Below are 20,052 nucleotides of genomic sequence, written 5' to 3' on the forward strand. Positions count from 1 at the left end.
GTATAGATGCACGAGACCTGGAGAGGGCAGCAGGGACTTTGTGCCGGCAGGATGAGGAGCCATTTGCGCAATGGGCTGGTGATCTGAGTAGGGTGATTAGAGAAAAATATCCATTACCCACTTCATCCGCCATGCCCAAATTGGCATGGAACTTCAAAAGAAAATCCAAGGACCTTTTTGGATCAGACTAAGGAACTGTGGGTGCGTCATACTGGGTGTCATCCTGGCAAACCAGGGCCCCAGAGGGAGTGGTATAGACAGGCGGTATTGGAGGGAGTACCGGAGAAGGTAAAAACTGCTATGTGTGACAATCCTGATTTACAGGGGGCCGACTCTGTAGTGTGGGAGAGACATCTGGTGCACCATCTGACTCGTGTTCAGCAACAATTGCAGAAGGAAGACGACCAGAATAAGGGCCTCCAAACTCAGCTTTTAAAAATACAGCTGTCAGAGGCCCAGCAAAGGGTGAATTCAGAAAAAAAGAAGGAGAAAAACGAGGAACCAAAGAAGTTGATGTGGCAATGGGGAATGGATGCTCCGGAATCCCCGGACCTGTTTCCCATACCGCCCTGGGAGCCGAATCGCCGTTTACCGGTGAATAGGGGGGGCTACAGGGGAGCTCCGAGGGGGGGAAATGGTTGGAGAGGACGCGGGGGGCGAGGGGGCCCACCTCGTGGGACTTCAAATGTATGCTTTCTATGTGGGGACACAGAACATTAGGTAAAAGACTGTCCTCACAGAGGTTACTTCGCCCGAGGAAGAGCCCGGGGGGGACAGGGCGCCGGTTCGTATCGTGGACGAGGTGGCCCTCCATCTTACAATATGCCAGTGATGGATTGGGGATCTCCCGTGACTTGGGAGGATTCCTACCAAGAATGATACACCCCATCGGGAGGCCCGGACAGCAGTAAAACTACGGCAGATCCGCTGCTGCCTGTGATGGTCAATTATATGAAGTTGCCGTTTTTGGTCGACACTGGGGCAAAATGCTCCACTTTGAACACCACCTCAGAATCTACGCTGTCGACACAGACTACCACAGTTATGGGCTTCTCGGGGAAGAAACAGACTCTGCCGGTGACACTGCCACTACTCATACAAGTGGGCCATCAGTGTGTTCACCACACTTACATCTACTCTCCGGGCACTCCTGTCAACCTCCTGGGCAGGGACTTACTGATCAAACTGGGGGCGACTATTCTCTGCTCCCTGGAAGGACTGAGTGTCACTCTACCAGATGGTACATGCTTGCCTTGTACCCGGTATTCTACCGGGGAATGTGCGCAGTTCCTACTTAGACCCTCTGAGGAGGAGGGAGCAGATATATATTGGGCTAAACTTTGCCCTGAACCACCAGACCAGGGAGGCATCTGGTCAGCATATCAAAGGTGGCGCCCCTGGATCTCGCTCCTTGACCCCTACGTCCCTCCCCCGGACCCTCTCCATGTTACCCTCTTCTATGACAGGCTCCAAACCGATTGGTACAGGGAAGAGTTCGATCAGGTCATAGGAGATTCTTGGAGCATCGATACGGAAAATATTTATGTGACACCAGAAGGTGTGGCGGCGGCGGTGAAGCTGCTCCCTGAACAACAACAGTGGTATCAAATGGAGGAGGACTCTGCACCCCATGTGTCTCTCGCACTACATCCGAGTCATGAGGCCAAAGAATTGGGAGGTATCGTTAAGAGGGCATTGACTCACTCAGATTGGAAGCCTACCTCAATACCGCAGGTCTCATACGCTCCCACTATACACACTTTTTGCATCCAGCTTTCCGCAACAGACACGGCAATATTGGAGCATTGTGAGGTTTCTAGGTATCACGGGAGAGAAAAAACAGACCATCATTTGGCTGCCAGTATGCTTGCCACTCTGCCGGACTCACTCTGGGCGCATTCGCCCACGGATGTGGGATTGACAGATTGTGCGCCAGTCACTTTCCAGGTACAGGAAGGGCCCCCTTTGTGGGTTCGCCAGTACCCCCATAAACAGCAGGCAGCAGAGGGGATCCGGGACACCATTGAAGGCCTCTTACAGGCAGGCGTCTTGGAACCCTCCTATTCCAATTGGAATACTCCTATTCTCCCAGTTGAGAAGAAAGGTACCGGTAAATATCGCATGGCCCACGACCTGAGGGCAATTAATGATATTTTGCTCACGCCTACAGTGCCGGTGCCTAACCCCTACGTTGCTCTGGCTAATCTCGACCCAGCACAGAATTGGTTTACCTGTATTGACCTGGCCAATGCTTTTTTCTGTCTGCCCTTGGCAGAGAGTTGTAGGGATATCTTTTCCTTCACGTATCAGGGGGTTCAGTTGCGGTATACTAGATTACCTCAGGGTTTTGCTCTTTCACCCGGCATATTTAACCAGGTATTGAAGCAGGCGCTCTCCACTTGTCACTTGCCGGACCAGACCACACTTATTCAGTATGTAGATGATCTCTTGTTGGCGGCACCATCTGCGACTGCCTGTATACAGGCCACTAAGACAGTTTTGATGCTTCTGGCAGAGAGGGGTTTTAAGGTTAGTAAACAGAAACTTCAAACTTGCAGAAGACAAGTCTCTTTTCTGGGGCGTTTGATTTCTCAAAAGGGGGCAGGATTGTCCCCTGCCCATAGATCCACCATACTGCATCACCCCAAGCCCCTCCTGGTAAAGGACATGCTCTCCTTCCTTGGCCTTACAGGGTACAGCCGCTCCTATGTCCCGGATTACACCAATCTTACGAGCCCCCTCCGACGGATGGTGAAAGACCAAGGTCTGAGGAATCTTTCTGCTTGTTTGGACGACGGAGGCAGAGCAAAACTTCATCCGCCTTAAACAAGAACTGGCTACAGCAGCTGATTTGGCCATTCCGGACTATTCACTTCCATTCTTTTTAGATATTTCTGTCACAGACGCCGTAGCCAATGGCGTTCTGTTCCAGAAAAAAGGGGGAGAGAGAAGAATTTTGATGTATACCAGTGTAATGCTGGATACAATGGAGAAAAGACATCATGCTTGTACACAACATGCAGCAGCCGTGGCAAAGATTATCAAAAAAACCGCTCATATCGTGATGGGACATGCACTTCGAGTCCTCACGACACACAGTGTTGTGGCATATGTGAATTCTCAAACATTCACTCTGTTGCCACTTAGGCAACAAAGGTTGAGCAAGGTTCTGGAGGAACCAAATATTTCGTACACCCATGAGGGAATTAATATGGCAGATAGAATTGTAACAGGGCAACCACATCAGTGTGTGGAAAAGGTCCTGAAGGAGGAGAGGGTGCGACCAGACCTACAAGTGACCCCCCTGTTGGAGGCCCGAGATCTCTATACGGATGGCTGCTGTTATAGAGACGAGAAGGAAGGACTGAAGGCAGCATATTCGGTGGTGGAGGATGTTAGAATAAGGGCATTGTAAATTGCTAACTGTGTTATGAGAATTGTCATTTTGCAGACAGATTTATGTAAAGGGTGTAACCAGGCATGTCATAGTTGAGGAAACCCAGGTTTTCTGTGCAAATCACCAAGACATGTAAATGTATGGATGTGAACTTTGTATGAACTCTGAAGTTAACCTATGTTTCAACTCTCCCCTATTGTGTAAAGTGAGACGGTGCCTGGAACCCATGTAACCACATCACATATAAATTAAAGTGTTCTGGGCGAGTTCGGGGCTGCAGCCGGAGATAGCAACAAGTTTGTATCTCCTAACAGTCACGAGCTCAACCTAGAACAAAGAAAAGAAAGTCTCTGTGTAGATGTTTGATTAGAACCAACATTTATTGGTTTTTCCGCCCGGTTTCCAATACAGCATCAACAGTGAAGAGGAGGACGAGGACGCTGGAAAACTGCGCGCAGTCGGTCCCATAGGGGACCGAGAAAAATCCACCCTCGTGAATTCGACGGGAGGTCGGTGTCTACTCGCCTGAAAAGATCCTCTTCACTTCTGCTGCTTGACGGAAGCCGGACAAGAGACGTATCTGCAGAAATAGGTGAGTTGCGTTGACTTCTATGTCAGGGACATAGCAGTGTCAGGGACACTAGAAAGCAGCTGCAGAGTTCGTCAGGGACGAAACCTATGTCAGGGACATAGCAGTGTCAGGGACACTTGAAAAGTAAAAGCGCTATTCGTCAGGGACGAAAAGAAAGTATCAGGGATACTGAAACACGTGTGAGTGAATGAGAGCGTGTGAGTGAATGAGAACGTGTGACTGATGGTAGTTGACGGACTATTGTCGGCTGAATAGAGCAGTGTCACTACCTATTTAAACTGTGTGTTATTTGTTGGGCACAAGTAAAAATTGAAAAGTTGAGTGTGGTGGACGGCTGTATCCGCAGGTAATTAGTACCTGTAGAAGCTTGATACAGTGGACGATCCCCGCGCTGTTGTGACTGATCGTTTGCTTGTGCCAAAGTTGCAACTATGGGAAAGGGGAACAGTAAACCCCAATTAATGGGGGATCCTAAATTTATGAACACTTATTCTCCCGGATCAGCGAGATATTTAGGAGAATGGAAGAAAAAGTATGAGTTTCCTGGAAAATTGGAAACCTGCGCATGCGATAAATTGGTAACTCAGTTAAAAGCAGAAATGGCCATAGCAGAACCTAAGAAGATTGATAAATTTAAATTGCAGCTCATTGAGGCAGTAAAGTGGCAAGAGCAAACTGAGAAGAGAAGGCAGAAGAGAAGAGATAAAAAGTCCCTCATAGCAGCCCTCCAAGAGGACCCAGCTGATTTTGTAGGGCGTCCACAAGCGTTAATTCAACAAGAAGAAGCAGCGGCTGCGGCTGCTACGGCTGCTGCAGCGGCTGCGGCTGCCGCACCTGTGATGGGGGCAGCGAGGACAGCTGCGGCCCCGCCTCCTACGGCTGGACCTGCTCTAATCAGTCCTAGCCACACTAGATCAGGAAATCTGTATGGTCCTTTAAGTGATGAGGTCCAAGGACTGGCAGAGGCCATGTTAAAATTAAGTCCGTTTAGGGACCTCCAGGGCGATGGGTCAAGGATGGGGCCCCGTCCTGATCCGCCGCCCTGGCCACCATTGACTGACCCAGCCAGCATCTTTCCAGCCATAGAGGTGCCTAACCCTCATTTTGGAGTAGGGAATGATAACAGGCCCCTTCTCCTGGTAAGGAGACCGTGGTCTTGTAAGGAGCTGGAGGATGCAGTAAAAGGGCTAGGGGACCCCTTCGCCAATGTTCGTCAATGGATTGTAAATCTGCAACAACTTAGACAAACTTACAATTTGGACGGGCAGGAGATTGACTCAGTGCGCAGGAAAGCTTTAGGACACAGATATGGAGGAGTGAGGGGAGGATATACAGGGCGGACTCCAGGGGGGGAGGTTTTGGCCCCCGGAGACCCGGTCTTAGACAACCAAGTTGCATTACTGACAGATAGAGTAAAAAATGCATTTGTTAAACCTCCTGATTACCAAGCTATTGCCCAATGTAAACAGAAAGAAGGTGAGGATGTGCAGGACTATAGAGGACGGCTAGAGGAAGTGTTTAAAGCAAACAGTGGTTTGGACCCCTCTGACACTGTCGCTTCCCCCTATCAGCAACAACTGAAACAGGCCTTGCTGAGTGGGTTTCTTCCGTCCATCACTCACCACATCCGAAAGCTAAATATTAATACACCCACAGATGGAGTGACTCAAATAATGAATTATGCACAGCATGCCCAAGACTTACAGAAACATAAATCAGAACAACAATCAAAAGCTGCAGTGTTTGCACTACTGGATGTCATGGGTGACAGGGGGAGAGGAGGTCCTTCACAGTACAACAGGAGAGGATTCAGAGGAAGAGGCAGAGGTAGAGGGAGCTCAGGAAGAGGCTTTGGAAATAGGAAATGGAAGGATGATGTATGCTATAATTGCGGTAGACCAGGACACTTTGCCCGTGATTGTGATGAGCAGAACCAGAGCTCAGGGAGAGATGAAGGCAGACGATCAGAAGAGTATAGGAGACCAGGACCCTTTAACCCCCAAGCATGACTAGGCCGTACTGTAGATGAAATGCTGGACCTTGAAGAAATTGTAGACACTTATTATAGTGCAGAAGGGAATAAGGTAATGCCCATTAGAATGCTAAAAATTAATGGAGTGAAAATAAAGTTTTTGTGTAGATGTTTGATTAGAACCAACAGAGGATATAGGGGATGGCTGGGAAATAAGAGTGGCCGAGAGATTGGAGGGACAACAGTCGGCTCAGAGAGCTGAGGTGATGGCAGTAATAGCAGCTTTGAAATTAGGGAAGGGACAAAGAGTTAATATTTACACTGACTCAGCATATGCGGCAGGAGCTGTACATGTGGAGTTAGGACAATGGCTTAGAGCAGGGTTCCTGACGGCGTCTAATCGGCCCATTAAACATGAGAAAGAGATGAGGGAACTAGCAGATGCCCTGTTGGAACCGTTAGCTGTGGCAGTGATCAAATGTAAGGGACACGATCAGTCTAACAGCACTACAGCAAAAGGAAATCGGGCGGCAGACCAAGCAGCCAAGGAAGCAGCGGGATATCAGGTTAAATTAATGCTCCTGGATGTGACACAAGAGATCAAAGAAAGACCTAATTTGGAAGAACTTAAGAGACTGCAAAAGGGGGCATCCCCCCAGGAAAGAAGTTTGTGGAAAGAGAGAGGGGCTACGGAGGTAGAAGGGTTCTGGTGGGGGCCGGATGGTCGTCCCATACTTCCTCCCGGAATCAGGAGGACAGCCCTCTTGGAAGCTCATGGGGTGGGGCATGTTGGGACAGCCCAAATGTTGAAGAACTTAGAGCAATGGTGGCATCCATATCTCAAAGATATGGCCAGAGAGTTGGTCAGGGAATGTGACATTTGTACTAAGTACAACACTAGACCCACAGTGAAACCAGAGATTGGTAGGTATCCACTTATCACCAGGCCTGGACGAGAGATTGTTATTGACTTTACAGAAATGGGTACCACCTTTTCGAGGGTACAGGTACGTACTGATGTGTGTGGATGTGTATTCAGGGTGGCCAGAAGCGTGGCCCGCTAAGAGGGAAGACAGTAACACGGTAATTAAATGTCTGATAAATTATTATATCCCCAACCATGGCTTCCCAGAGAAAATTAGGTCAGATAATGGGACGCATTTTAAGAATCAGGATTTGCAGAGAGTGGAGGCCATGATGGGGTTGAAACATGGGTTTGGAACGGTGTATCATCCACAGTCTCAAGGAAAGGTGGAAAGGATGAATCAAACTGTAAAAACCAAATTGGCAAAAATCTGTGCACAGACCAAATTGAACTGGATTGATGCATTGCCATTGGCACTTATGTCCATCCGCTGTTCCGTTAACCAATCCACTGGGTTCACACCTTTCGAACTTCAAACAGCCACTAGCCCAGTAATCATGGTAGAGAATGAGGGTCTGTCAGCCAAAGCATATTTTAACTTTCTGCAAGCTCTCGTTTCAGCTTTCTCACATCAGGTGGCGGATCAGCAGGGAGACGGAACCCAAACTCCACCCGACATCGATTGGGTGCTGCTGAAGGTGATTAAGAGGAAGTGGTCAGAGCCACGGTGGACAGGACCCTACCAGGTGACAGAAAGAACGTCACACGCAGTGAGGTTAAAGGGAAAAGGAGACACCTGGTACCACTGGTCGCAGTGTGCACCAGGAGAACCGCCATCCAGATCTTTGACCGAGGTCCAGGAGGACCTGCTACAAAATACTTCTGTCTCGACTGAGGCAGAGAAGGACCCTCCTCAGAAAGGGGCAGAATAATCCCCGGGGAGCGAGTCAGGTACTGGGGTGGTCTACCCTCAGTCCGAAGAAAGAAGAAACTGTACGAGAAGGGAGGGGGTGAAAAAGAGTGCCCCTCTCCGACAAGGGGCGTGCCAAGCCTCCAGCCAACGAATAAGAGCGCCGAGGGAGGCAGCGTCGAGGGATTGTTGGTTGTGTTTTTGTGTGGTAGTTTTAGTTGTTGATCTGTTTAGTTTATTGTGTATGTTTAGCCATTATTAGATAGTTTAGTTAATAAGAGTTAAAGTGAAGATGTTTGGATATGGGAAGGTATTGGGGGTCCTTACGACCCTCACGGTAACGATTTTTGTTTTGTGTTTGGTTATATTTTCTTTTTCCACTGACTCAACTATCATGTACAGGGATCGCCGTAGGTATGCGACAGGGTATCACTACGTACCTAAGTTGACCCTCAATTACACACGACCGTCTGAGACGCTATTCAAATTTGACCTGTGCGCTGTCATAAATTGTGGCGGATATCCGGGTAGCTGGCGGGAGTACGATGTCTATTTATGTGCCCCCCCTACCATAGTGCCGGATTGCGAGGAGAGAGGCGTGCGAATCTCAGGGGGACCCTGTGATTGGGGACAGATGACTAAGTATACAGGCCTTTGGGACCCCACTACGGTGGCATTTTCTTATTTGGATTCGACCCGCAGGCAGTGGTGGTCCAAAGTTAACTTTCAGAGAGATTATAGTCCTAGTAGTAACCCTCTGTCCCTTTCTTTTGGCCAATTGAGTAACTCGTCATATAATTGGTCTGTTGTGTATTTCTTCTTGGGAGTAGATATCTCTGGAAAGGACCCCCTAGAGTTAATCAGGGTGAACTTCCTAGATCCTCCTCCCAACAAGAATACAAGTCTTTTATCCCTCCCTGTGCCTGCCCCGTCCAGTGAGCCTAATTCGACTATTATAGATAAAGTGATAGCAGTTGATTATTCCACTCTCAAACCCCTAGACATCATGGAATTGGCTACTGGATATTCAGAGGAGAATTTGTGGTTGTCTTGGATGGTACAAAATGCCAAAGAACAACACGTGGGGGACTGTGTGGCTTGTGCCTCCGCACGTCCCCACTTAAGAACTGAACCAGCGCCACTTTTCCCAGAGGACGAATGGGGTTATGGGTGTATGATAGGGTTAACTCGAGCTGCCACCCCCGCCAACTGTACTACCTTGGCTAGTATTTTTCCGCCGATTGATAATAAGACTAAAACTGGCCCCTTTACACCGGATAAGGGGAACGGTTCTTATGTATGTTTTACTATCACGCACCCGAGTCCCTCTGTTGCTCTGGGACAGATCCCGTGGGATTGGTGTAACCATACCCTGAGTGGATCTGTCCTCGGTTCATGGGCACGTGCAGGTTTATATTACTATTGTGGTGGTCGACGTCTTCTTGTTCGTCTTCCCCCTGCTGGTGTAGGGATATGTGCAATGGTGCGACTAAGTGCTGGTGGGAAATCGTTTGGTCTCTTCAGGGCCAGGGGTCAGCCCACCAGCATTGACCGCGCGACGCCGACGCCATGTTTTGTCTAAACGGGAGGTCACTTCTCAATATTTTGATCTTTCTGTCGGTTCTCCTACGTATATTGATGCGATCGGAGTGCCCCGAGGGGTGCCTAACGAATATAAATTGGTGGACCAAATTGCGGCAGGTTTTGAAAATCTCCCGATTATTTCGGCTTTTTTTTCTATAACTCCGAGTAAAAACGTTGACCGCATTAATTATGTGCATTATAATGTACTCCGATTGGCTAATCTAACCAGGGATGCGGTAGAGGGGTTGGCGGAGCAAGCCGGTCCTACCTCCCTGATGGCAGTTCAAAATCGTATGGCGCTGGATATGTTGTTGGCCGAGAAGGGAGGTGTATGCGCAATGTTCGGTGACATGTGTTGCACTTTCATTCCCAACAATACGGCACCTGATGGGTCGGTTTCCAAGGCTTTGGAAGGGCTGCGCACACTTTCACAAACTATGCATGAACACTCGGGTATCAATAATCCACTGGAGGAATGGATGACGGGTATGTTCGGTCAGTGGAAAAATCTTATTATGTCATTATTGGTTTCGGTTTCTGTCTTTGTAGGCATCCTGGTCACATGTGGGTGTTGTTGCATTCCCTGTATGAGATCCCTGGCGCTTCGGGTAATTTCATCCGCGATAGAGAGGCAGGACCCGAAGGTCCTTATGCCCTTATTGGCTACGGATCCTGATGATCTCAATAGTGATGTTCCCATACTGAGGCCTATTGATGTGTGATCTCCTAGGGGAGATCAAAAGGGGGATATCAAATTTTGACATTTCCGTAGTGGGGGTGGGCTCTTAGGAGAGCCCAAAAGGGGGAATTGTGGGAATGCAGACACACTTTGTGTGACTAGTATGCAGCTTACTGTGTAAAGTGTACTCCTGTATGTTTTGGACACGTGATAGGGTCACCGCTCTTTCTATGTCTTTACTATGAGGGGAGACAAAAGGGAATAACAACACCATATAAGGTAATGGTCCAAATTCCTTTTGTGGAAAAGTACTGGTATGTGGGGCGGTGGCCACCAGCTATATCTATCCTATAGTTTTCCCCTATAGTCCAGATCTCTTCGTGTGTCCCATGAGGGTTGATCTCCAGAGCGCACTGTATAGTTTAAAATAAAACCTTTAATCAGCTGAACCACTCCAGACGTCTTTGTGTACTTCCTCATCAAACGGACCTGGGTAAGTTATATGCGGACTCAACACTAGTCACACAAAGTGTGTCTGCATTCCCACAATTACTAAAGGCTCTGCCTCCCAGTCTACTTTTGGAAACTCTGGGAACCACAAGTAGACCTGCACTCTGAGAGCGAAGTGGTCTATTGGGATAATATGGTACTATGATGTCTTTAAGGTATGAAGGAGCTTGATTATGAAGGGATTTGTATGTGAGAAGAAGGACTTTAAATTCTATTCTATATTTTACAGGGAATGAATACTTTAAGGACCTCCTCAACCCCGCCGACGCTTCTTCCATAGAGGAAGCAGAGGCCGAGGAGTCTGATCTGCCCATCACCCAAGCTGAAGTCATTGAGGTAGCTCGGCAGCTCCTTGGTGGCAAGGCACCAGGGGTAGATGAGATCCACCCCGAGTATTTCAAGTCTCTGGATATTGTTGGGCTGTCATGGCTGACACACCTCTGCAACATCGCATGGCGATCAGGGACAGTACCCCTGGATTGGCAGACTGGGGTGGTGGTCCCTCTTTTTAAGAAGGGGGACCGGAGGGGGTGTTCCAACTGTAGAGGGATCACACTCCTCAGCCCTCTGCGAAGGTCTATGCCAGGGTGCTGGAGAGGAGAATTTAGTTAAGGTTGAACCTTGGATCCAGGAGGAACAATGCGGTTTTCGTGGGTTGTGGAACACTGGACCAGCTCTATACCCTCTTCAGGGTGCTTGAGGGTTCATGGGAGTTTGTCCAACCAGGCAACATGTGCCCTGTGGATTTGGAGAAGGCATTTGACCTTGTGACATCCTGTGGGAGTATGGAGTCCGGAGCCCTTTGCTAAGGGCTATCCAGTCTCTGTACAACCAGAGCAGGAGCTTGGTTCACATTGCGAAGTAAGTCAGATCGGTTCCCAGTGCCTGTCGGACGGCAGCAGGGCAGCCCTTTGTCACCGGTTCTGTTCATTATTTTTATGGACAGAATTTCTATGTGTAACCAGGGGCCAGAGGGAGTCCTGTGCGGGGACAACAGGATTTCATCTCTGCTTTTTGCAGATAATGTCCTGTTGGCTCAATCGAGCCACGACCTTCAGCATGCACTGGGGAAGTTTACAACCAACTGTGGAGCAGCTGGGAAGAGAATCAGCACCTCTAAATCTGAGGCCATGGTCCTCAACTGGAAACAGGTGGCTTGCCATCCCCAGGTCAGGGGAGAGATCCTGTCTCAGGATCTCAGGTGAGAGTCGTTCACCTAACGAGCCTATTCAGGCCAGGTGTGAAGTGAAACCAACTCGGGCGTGGGTCTAACGACTCTCACCTTTACTTAGCTTACCTAGTGGGCCTATAGGACTAGGGGTGGACTGAAACTAACCTGTGAGATAATTGGAGGTTCAAGTCCAGCCTTTCTCAGACCGATGAAGCCACCTGGATGGGTGGTGAAACGCTTCGGCTTTAAAACTGAAAGTCCAGTTGCCATGACTCAACCTCTAGATAACTTCCCCTGGATGACTGAGAATCTTCATAGACACCTCAAGTGTAGCTAACTGGTTTATGTTATCAGGTTCCATAGATAGATACAGATGACTATCATTTTCATAACAGTTGTAATTAATAGAGTGCTTCCTAATAACATTGCCTAAGTGAAGCATGCATAAGGTGAAGAGTATTGGTCCTAGCTCCATAACTAGCTTTTGTGTATATGGAAGGTTCGTCATGAACATGAACAAATTGTAGACATATCTATGTTTGCAGTTTACTTGTAAATTAATGTTTTAGGAATAAGGGTTGGGTTTTTTTCATGTTGTCTCGTGAAAATAAAAAGTAAAGTAACAAAGATCCACACACAATGATCACAGTTTACAGCAAACCCTGACCACGGGGCTTTCCCTTTACTTCAGTTTCTAAGTACACATTCATTATAGTATGGGCTACAGTATGGTTGCACAGGCTGCTGTACGTGGTAGTGTAAGCTGAGCGCCACCTACAGATATTATAGTGTAATGTATGCTGTACTGTGGTGCAGATAATGAAATGTTATGGTTAAAGTGGCAACTTACGCTGGTAGAGAGTGACACTTTAATGGCTCTTAATGGCTACTACTGTACTTACTAGTTTCTTCAACAACAAATGAGACTTATAAGTGGGTATATAAAAAACAGAAGTCTGCAATTCCTTATTTCTCAGTCTGACTGCTGGTAAAATAAGAATGCTAAGAATGAGGTAAAAAAAAGTCACTATACACACTTGTAACACAATAAAACTGTATTACATTTGTGCTTAAAATTATTACAATTACAGTATTTACAAGCATCGTCCTAAAAATAAACATCTCATGCTGGATGACATAAAAAAATCATTATACAACAGCAAGCAAAAATGAATATTTCTTTAATGTACACCCATAATTTACATAGTTTTTTTTCTTTTCCAGCTAAGAAATGGTGCTGAGCACCACTGCACACCACACACTCAGAAGCTGATATTAGAAAGGTTAATGGTCTTTCTCAGCAGAAAAAGTTGTAACTTCTCTGTGGTAATAAGACATCATAACAGACGTGAGCATGTCTCAAAGAGTATAATGAAAAACAAAAGATGAATTAGCGTGATGGCAGAAATCATTTTCTGCTGATAAAAACTACTGAACTACATCTCTGTGTGTTTGGGGGGTTGAACAAGTCATCATCTCAAGCCTTAACAGATGCTCATAAATAATGTACATTCTATGTTATTAAATTGTCAGACAGCTGCAAGAGGACTTAGGGGAATCTGCTGTTTGCAAAGATGGATTTAAAGAAAAAACTCAGTGTGAATAAACTGTCAAAGACATGTGTATCATACAGTTTATAAAATGTTGTCAAATAGGGCCATAATACCAGTTCTTTAAAATGACAGACTAATTGCAGAGTGCAGTTAACTGAACCAAAAGCTGTTTTGAACACAGCCTTCCTCAATATAAGCCAAATCATCAGATTGTATTCAAGTATCAGCACATCATGCAACGCCAGATTTTGACAAGAAAAGATGCACTGGATGATTATTATTAAAGTGTACAAAAAGTAACCAACCCCCCCACAATACCTGACCAATCTCTGCCATGACAAGAATCTCATCATATTTCAGTTTTAACAAGTGTAAAATAAGGTTTTAATAAATAGACAGACTGTCTCTGGCAAAAAATACACAGTCTTGCTTCACATGAGCACAGCCTGGAGTCATAGTTCAAACCCAGATTGCTCAATAACCGTTGAAAGTAGCTCTGATGGAATGCATTTGGCATATCAAATTGACTCATCACCTCATGAAAGTCAAGTGTTTGTTACAGACATTAAGTGTGGTCCATAATTTGGAAAGCTGCTTTAATTGGTATTTCAATTGGTTTTGGCAATACAGGGCCTTTAGACAAAGCAGAAATCATATCATCTGACATACTGCACTGTTACCTTATTAAATTGTTGACTAGTAACATACCAAACTATATAAATGCTGGAAAAATATAAAAAACTATATAAACATCCAGCAGACACAGAGAAACTTTAACATTTCATTGGAGTTATGTTTGTGTCCATTTGGTGATTGCAAAGCCAACATTCAATCTCCTTTCAGCTCTGGTTTGGTCTCTTTAATCTCTGTGAAAAATATCCTTAGCTACAGAATGTTCAACTTTTTCAGCAGCTAATTGCTAAATTTGTAACTGGTATTTAGTGCTGCACAGGCAGGAAACTAAAAACCTCAGTTCAAAGTTGGATGATGATTCTCTATGGCAGGGGTCTCCAGCTCCAACTTTTCCAACTATCCCTGCCCTTGCAGTTTCTGATTGGCTGAAAACACCTGATCCAGGTAATCAGCAGTGCGTAGGGCAGGGATAGTTGGAAAACAAGCAGGACAGTGGACCTCATGTACTGGAGTTAGCCTGTTCTATGGCCTCATTACCACCACGAGTGCCATTCATATTAACAGTAGTCATTTTTTCCACTGATAACAAAGACAAATGCTGATTAGTTCAACTTTTATCTTTTCAAAAGTTGGTGTAACACTCTTTTCATTGAGATTCAAATTAGCCAGTCATACTTACTCTAAAATTTTGCGCAAAAGAAAACAACTGTGACACTAGATTTAATTTAGGTACTATTTACTATTTACGTACTATTTATGTACAATAGTACATATAGTAGCAAAGTTACTAATAGTAGAAGACCAGTAAGCCTACTATTTACATACAGTGGTTCGTAAATAGTAGGCTTACTGGTCTTCCACTGGTATAGTGGTATCAAATCTATGTATGAAGTGAAAGATTTTGGTCATCCAGGGAAAAGCACAGATTATTTCACAAATTCTGATTGTTTGTCTGTCAGCCAATGCAGCTGTGTTATTCTCTTGGGATCAGTTTTGGATCCTAAGGGCTATAGAGACCAGACAAAGCCTTGTGAGAATAGATGACAAATAAATCCTCAACCTGAAGAGAGATCCACATGCTCACAAACACACACACACATACATATACAGCAACAAATCAGTAATAAAAAGCATTATTTTTGTTGCTCTTCAGCTTACATTCACCGTTTTTAATCTGAAAACATACAGTAAAAAGGTCTTTATCGCAAAATTACATTGATTGACAATACCCTAGTTTATTTCAGATTCAAGTAGAAGATGTTGGATTGTGCAGTCAAGTGGGATGGTGTCTATCCTTGTAAAATAAGATAAAAAGTCTATTTTTGGGAGGGGCAGTTCTTTTTTCCCAACATCTGAATCACCTGTTGCTTCGAAATTGTTCTGAGGCCTGTGTTTGTTGGCAGCATCTCTCAGTCAGAAACAAAGAAATGGGCAGGTTATTCTTTTCATACTTTGTTGTAGGCTGGGTCATTCCCTGCCACACTGGCATCTCTATGGCTATTCTGTACAGCGGAGTGTGTCTCTTTCCAGGGAGTCTTGCTTAGTTATGTACATGTGAGGGACAAGAGCTGGAAAGGAGGCAATAGTGCTTTTTGTTGATTGATTGCAAGTTGTCCTTCAGTTTCTCTTTTTTTCCCACTCCTCTTCTTCCTGCTCCTCTTCCTCCATTAGCCTAGGATGGTCAGCGAACCTGTGGAGCATAACCCTCCTTCATCAGCCCTTCCTCATAGTCTGTCTGGCACAGGATCATGTTGTTCTTCAGGAAAAACTTGTCTCCCACACAAAACCTGGACCACACAAAGAGACAGAAAGGGGTATGAACATTTACACAAACATCAAAGCAAGAATTACAACAATCACATGCACAATGAATCAATCATTAGTATTAAGCTGTAAGCTACTAGATCTAGTTGCAGCGGTACCTTTGTGAGTATAGTTACAAAAACTATACAGGTTACAGGTAGTGTTACATCACTAACACTAGCCTTCTACCATGGCAAGATCAGGTCAGGTACCTGATGTGCTTTTGGGCTGTTCATAGCATTTATCCAGGGCTGAAGGGCAGTTTGAGAGCAAAGTTACATCCATTTGTGGCCAGTTAGCAGGATTCAAATACACTGTAGCTATAGATCAAAATACTAAAAAGTGTGTTTCTGGAGATAAAGCCAAATGATCTGAAATAGAGACTGCATTTATTTTCAAAGAAAAATTATGTAAAGATGCAAAGTCTGATGTAATTAACTTTTTTTAAGATTCCATGATGAATGACACAAACATTTTTTTCCATCCATCCGTCCATCCATCCATCATTTATACCCACTTATTCCTATTTAGGGTCATGGGGATCTGATGGAGCCTATCCCAGCTTTCTTTGGTTGAAAGGCAGGGGTACACCATCAGTCCATCAGTCCATCGCAGGCATTCTTTTCCATTAAGTCTTTTATAGCAATAGGTAATGCCAACCTGATTTTAAGAGTGGACCTTGCAAACTTCTTATTGGAAGCTTTGTCTAAGTCAAGAGTATCTCTCCCAAAGAATTATTTTTAATATTTAATTGATTTCACCTTGTTTATTTATTTAAGTGCTCAAATATATTTTCTATAATCCCTTTATCTTCTTCAGAGAACAGAAAGCTTAGCAGACTTAGATCCAAACAAGTGCAAGTATATAGAATGTTTTTTTCCCAAGGTGTGATGTGTTTTACCATATTCTCAATTTATGTTGTCAGTGCAGAGGTCATCTCACACATATTTTTGTCTAAAACTTCTAATATATTTATAATGATATTGAAATTAAAAAAAGTCACAATCAAAACTCACCATGTGTGATATAAATGTTATTGCAGTCTGCTGTAGGTTGTTAAAACTCACATGCATCTGGTGTTGGACAACAATTAACTTAAAGGTGTGGACTAATAAGTCTATTTCTGTTACTGCCCACAGATAGCTTTGACTATAGGCTTGTGCTGTACATAGACTATAACAGCATAAAAAGGACAACAGTGATTAAGCATAAGACCACTCTACTACAAAATGTCTTGCTTAAACAACACATTCTTTCCAGAATCTGTTGCTGTCTGTCTTTACAGACACTGAGCCCACTCCCAATTTTACCCACTTCATATTTTGACACTGGCAGTATTAGTATTAGTAGTAGCAGTAGTAGTAGTAGTCAATCCATTTTCATCATCCTTGTCCTCAGTGTTTTCTCAAAGTTCTTATTTCTGTCCTACACTTATTTTACACAGCCAAATAGTTTCTGGTTGCTGAAATGTCAGTAGAATGTGTGACATATGTGTACCAGTGATGATAAAGGATCTTGTGTTGCCTTAGTATTAGTACACTTTTTCTAAACAATAATGGAATATAGCTTCTACAGACTACTAATTTCTGGCACAAATAAACCTTCAGCAAAAACATGAATATCAGTTTGTGTTGCTTAGTGCTGATACATTTAATAGGGATAAAATCTTTTGGGGTGATACAGTTTAAGCTGTATTAGAATATAAAAACTGCAATGATTGCTGATATGAGTAGCTTTTTACTCACTTTAAAAACAAGCTCTGAGTGGAAAGTCCCTGTGAAACAAGCATTTAGTAAATATAAATATAGAGCTAAAAGGGAAGCCATACCTTGCAGGATTATCAATTTTTCAGGCAAGGAAGTTTAATTGTATAGCACAATTCATACACAGAGTAATTCACTGCTTTACACAAATAAAAGTTAAAAGTTGATTTAAAAGTACATAGGCAAAAATCAAAATAAGAAACAGCAAATAGCAGAAGATTAACTTGAAATGAAATTAAAGGTGAATGACACTTTCAGTTATATACAGAGCTAAAAACAAAGGTTTTTAGCTTGGACTTAAACATTGTCAGAGTTGAGGCTTGTCTAACATCATCAGGATGACTATTCTAGATTTTAGCTGCATAAAACTGACAGTCCTGACCTGACTCTGGGCCTGTTCCTGATGTTCTCAGAGTCTGAGATAGTTCATATGGCATCAAAATGTCAGAGATGTGCTGTGGTGCTGAGCCATGAAGAGACTTATACACAAGCAGTGCTGTTTTAAAGTCTATTCTCTGAGCGACAGGAAGTATGTATGTATGTTATTTATAATTTATAATAATTTTTGAGGTTATCTTGCGTTAGGTCTGTTCTCCCTCTGACAACTGTATACATTGTATAAATTGTTCATCTGATGGCTACTGACACCTTAACATGCTGCTCCTTTACACTCAATAAACCATTAATTTAACTAAGAAGTCTTTAGAGACCTCTGGGAGGGGAAGAGAAAAATGGCTTCCACAGGCACATTTTCATAAGATGTGTTGTGATGCCAGGTATTGCCTCAGAGGCCCATGTTAACTAGAGTATACTATTCACTTAAATAAAAGAAACAAGAAAATTGTCAAAGAGATAAAAGTCTTAACTACACCAAATGAAATTAGTGTTAGGATGCATAGAAGGTTCCAAAAACTGTTTTCTATAACACTGATAACATGTTGTCAATCTTCAAGCTGATCCAGTATGGCACTGCAAACAGCAGTCTCGGTTGAGCGCTCTCTCATGCTTTGTTTTTATCTGTTTCTTCAGCTTTCTGCAACCCAGTTCAGCATTTGGAAGAAAATTCCACTACAGCAGATGTTTATCTGACAATGCTGTTGATAAATTTAAGAAAATGATTTCAACTTTATTTACATCTATGCCATGTGCCAACATAGTGGAGGGCAGCTGCCTCAATCCTACTCCCTACCAAGTTGATTATGTTGTTGACAGTGCTGTAGCCTCACTGTATGAAACTCTTGCATTTGGTGACCCCTTTGACACTGTTTCCTGATAAGAGAATTCACTTCCTGTCGCAAACATGTTGTACTGTGTAGCTCATCTACAGATTAGCAACAGACTAGCTATAGTCTAACACACCTAAAAACTAACTAAACTCTGAACAAATCAATAACCACTATATATTCCTGTATTAATCAAGTACCTTTCTATTTTGCCCAGTACATCTTGTTATTTCCAGACTTAGCTTAGCTAGCTAGTAGCATGGCTTTTCCTCCCTCTCCTAATGGTGTGCCACATGTTTAGTTATTCCTCTACCTCCTTTAGTGATAATGGTACTTGTGATAAGTGCAAGATTCTCATAGCTTTGGAGGCAAGGATCACTGAATTGGAAACGCGGCTCCGCACCTCTGAACAAAAGTCAGCTAGCCTAACCCCATTAGCAGGTGTGGAGCAACCGAACACAGGGTCTGTTAATGTTTGCTGTCCAATGGCAGTTCCGGAGAAACCCATGGCTCACTCTGCCTGTTCACGTTTCTAACCGATTTTCCCCACTCAGCGACACTCCTGCTGAGAAACTGAAAATTCCACTACAGCAGATGTTTATCTGACAACGCTCTTAATAAATTTAAGAAAACGATTCCATCTTTATTTACATCTATGCCATGTGCCAACACAGTGGAGGCCTTAATCTTAATCCTACCAAGTTGATTATGTTGTTGACAGTGCTGTAGCCTGACTGCATGAAAAGCTTGATACTGTGGCCCCTCGGAAAAAAAAGTTAGCTTATCAGAGGAGATTCGCTCCATGGTACAGTTTTACATATTTGCACCTTAAAGCAGGCATCACGAAGGCTGGAAAGGAAATGGCGTTCCACAAATTTAGAAGAATTTTATCTACCCTGGAAAAACAGTGGAAAAACATTAACATATAAAAAAGCTCTCCATAAAGCCAGAACTGCGTACTATTCATCACTAATAAGAGGAAAATAAGAACAATTCCAGGTTTCTTTTCAGCACTGTAGCCAGGCTGACAAAAAGTCACAGCTCACTTGAGCCCAGTGTTCCCTTAGCTCTCAGCAGTGAAGACGTTATGAGTTTCTTTATAAATAAAATCACAACTATTAGAGATAAAATTCAGCAGATGCTTCCTATAGCTGCAATAAATGAATCTTCTACTACAGTAGCTCTTGAATCATCTGCAAGACATCAGTTATGTTTAGACTGCTTCTCTCCCTCTCTGAATTCACGTCAGCAGTTGCTTCATCTAAATCGTAAACATGTCTCTTAGACCCCATCCCAACTAGACTACTTAGCACTGTAGCCAGGCTGACAAAAAGTCACAGCTCTGTTGAGCCCAGTGTTCCCTTAGCTCTCAGCAGTGATGACTTTGAGTTTCTTTA

General features: G+C 44.2%; 1 protein-coding gene across 1 annotated transcript in view; it reads right to left on the reverse strand.

The window, feature by feature from the left end:
• Positions 1 to 15,142: 15,142 nt before the first annotated feature.
• The window catches only part of lmo3 (LIM domain only 3), a 73,584-nt gene continuing 68,674 nt past the window's right edge, over positions 15,143 to 20,052 (reverse strand). Inside the window, exon 4 of the mRNA XM_026326938.1 lies at positions 15,143 to 15,653. Coding sequence (XP_026182723.1) covers positions 15,548 to 15,653 — 106 coding nt within the window. The 3' untranslated portion in view covers positions 15,143 to 15,547. The remainder of the gene's footprint in view (positions 15,654 to 20,052) is intronic.

This window comes from Mastacembelus armatus, chromosome 23 (assembly GCF_900324485.2).
Source record: "Mastacembelus armatus chromosome 23, fMasArm1.2, whole genome shotgun sequence".
In the NCBI taxonomy this organism is placed as follows: domain Eukaryota; kingdom Metazoa; phylum Chordata; class Actinopteri; order Synbranchiformes; family Mastacembelidae; genus Mastacembelus; species Mastacembelus armatus.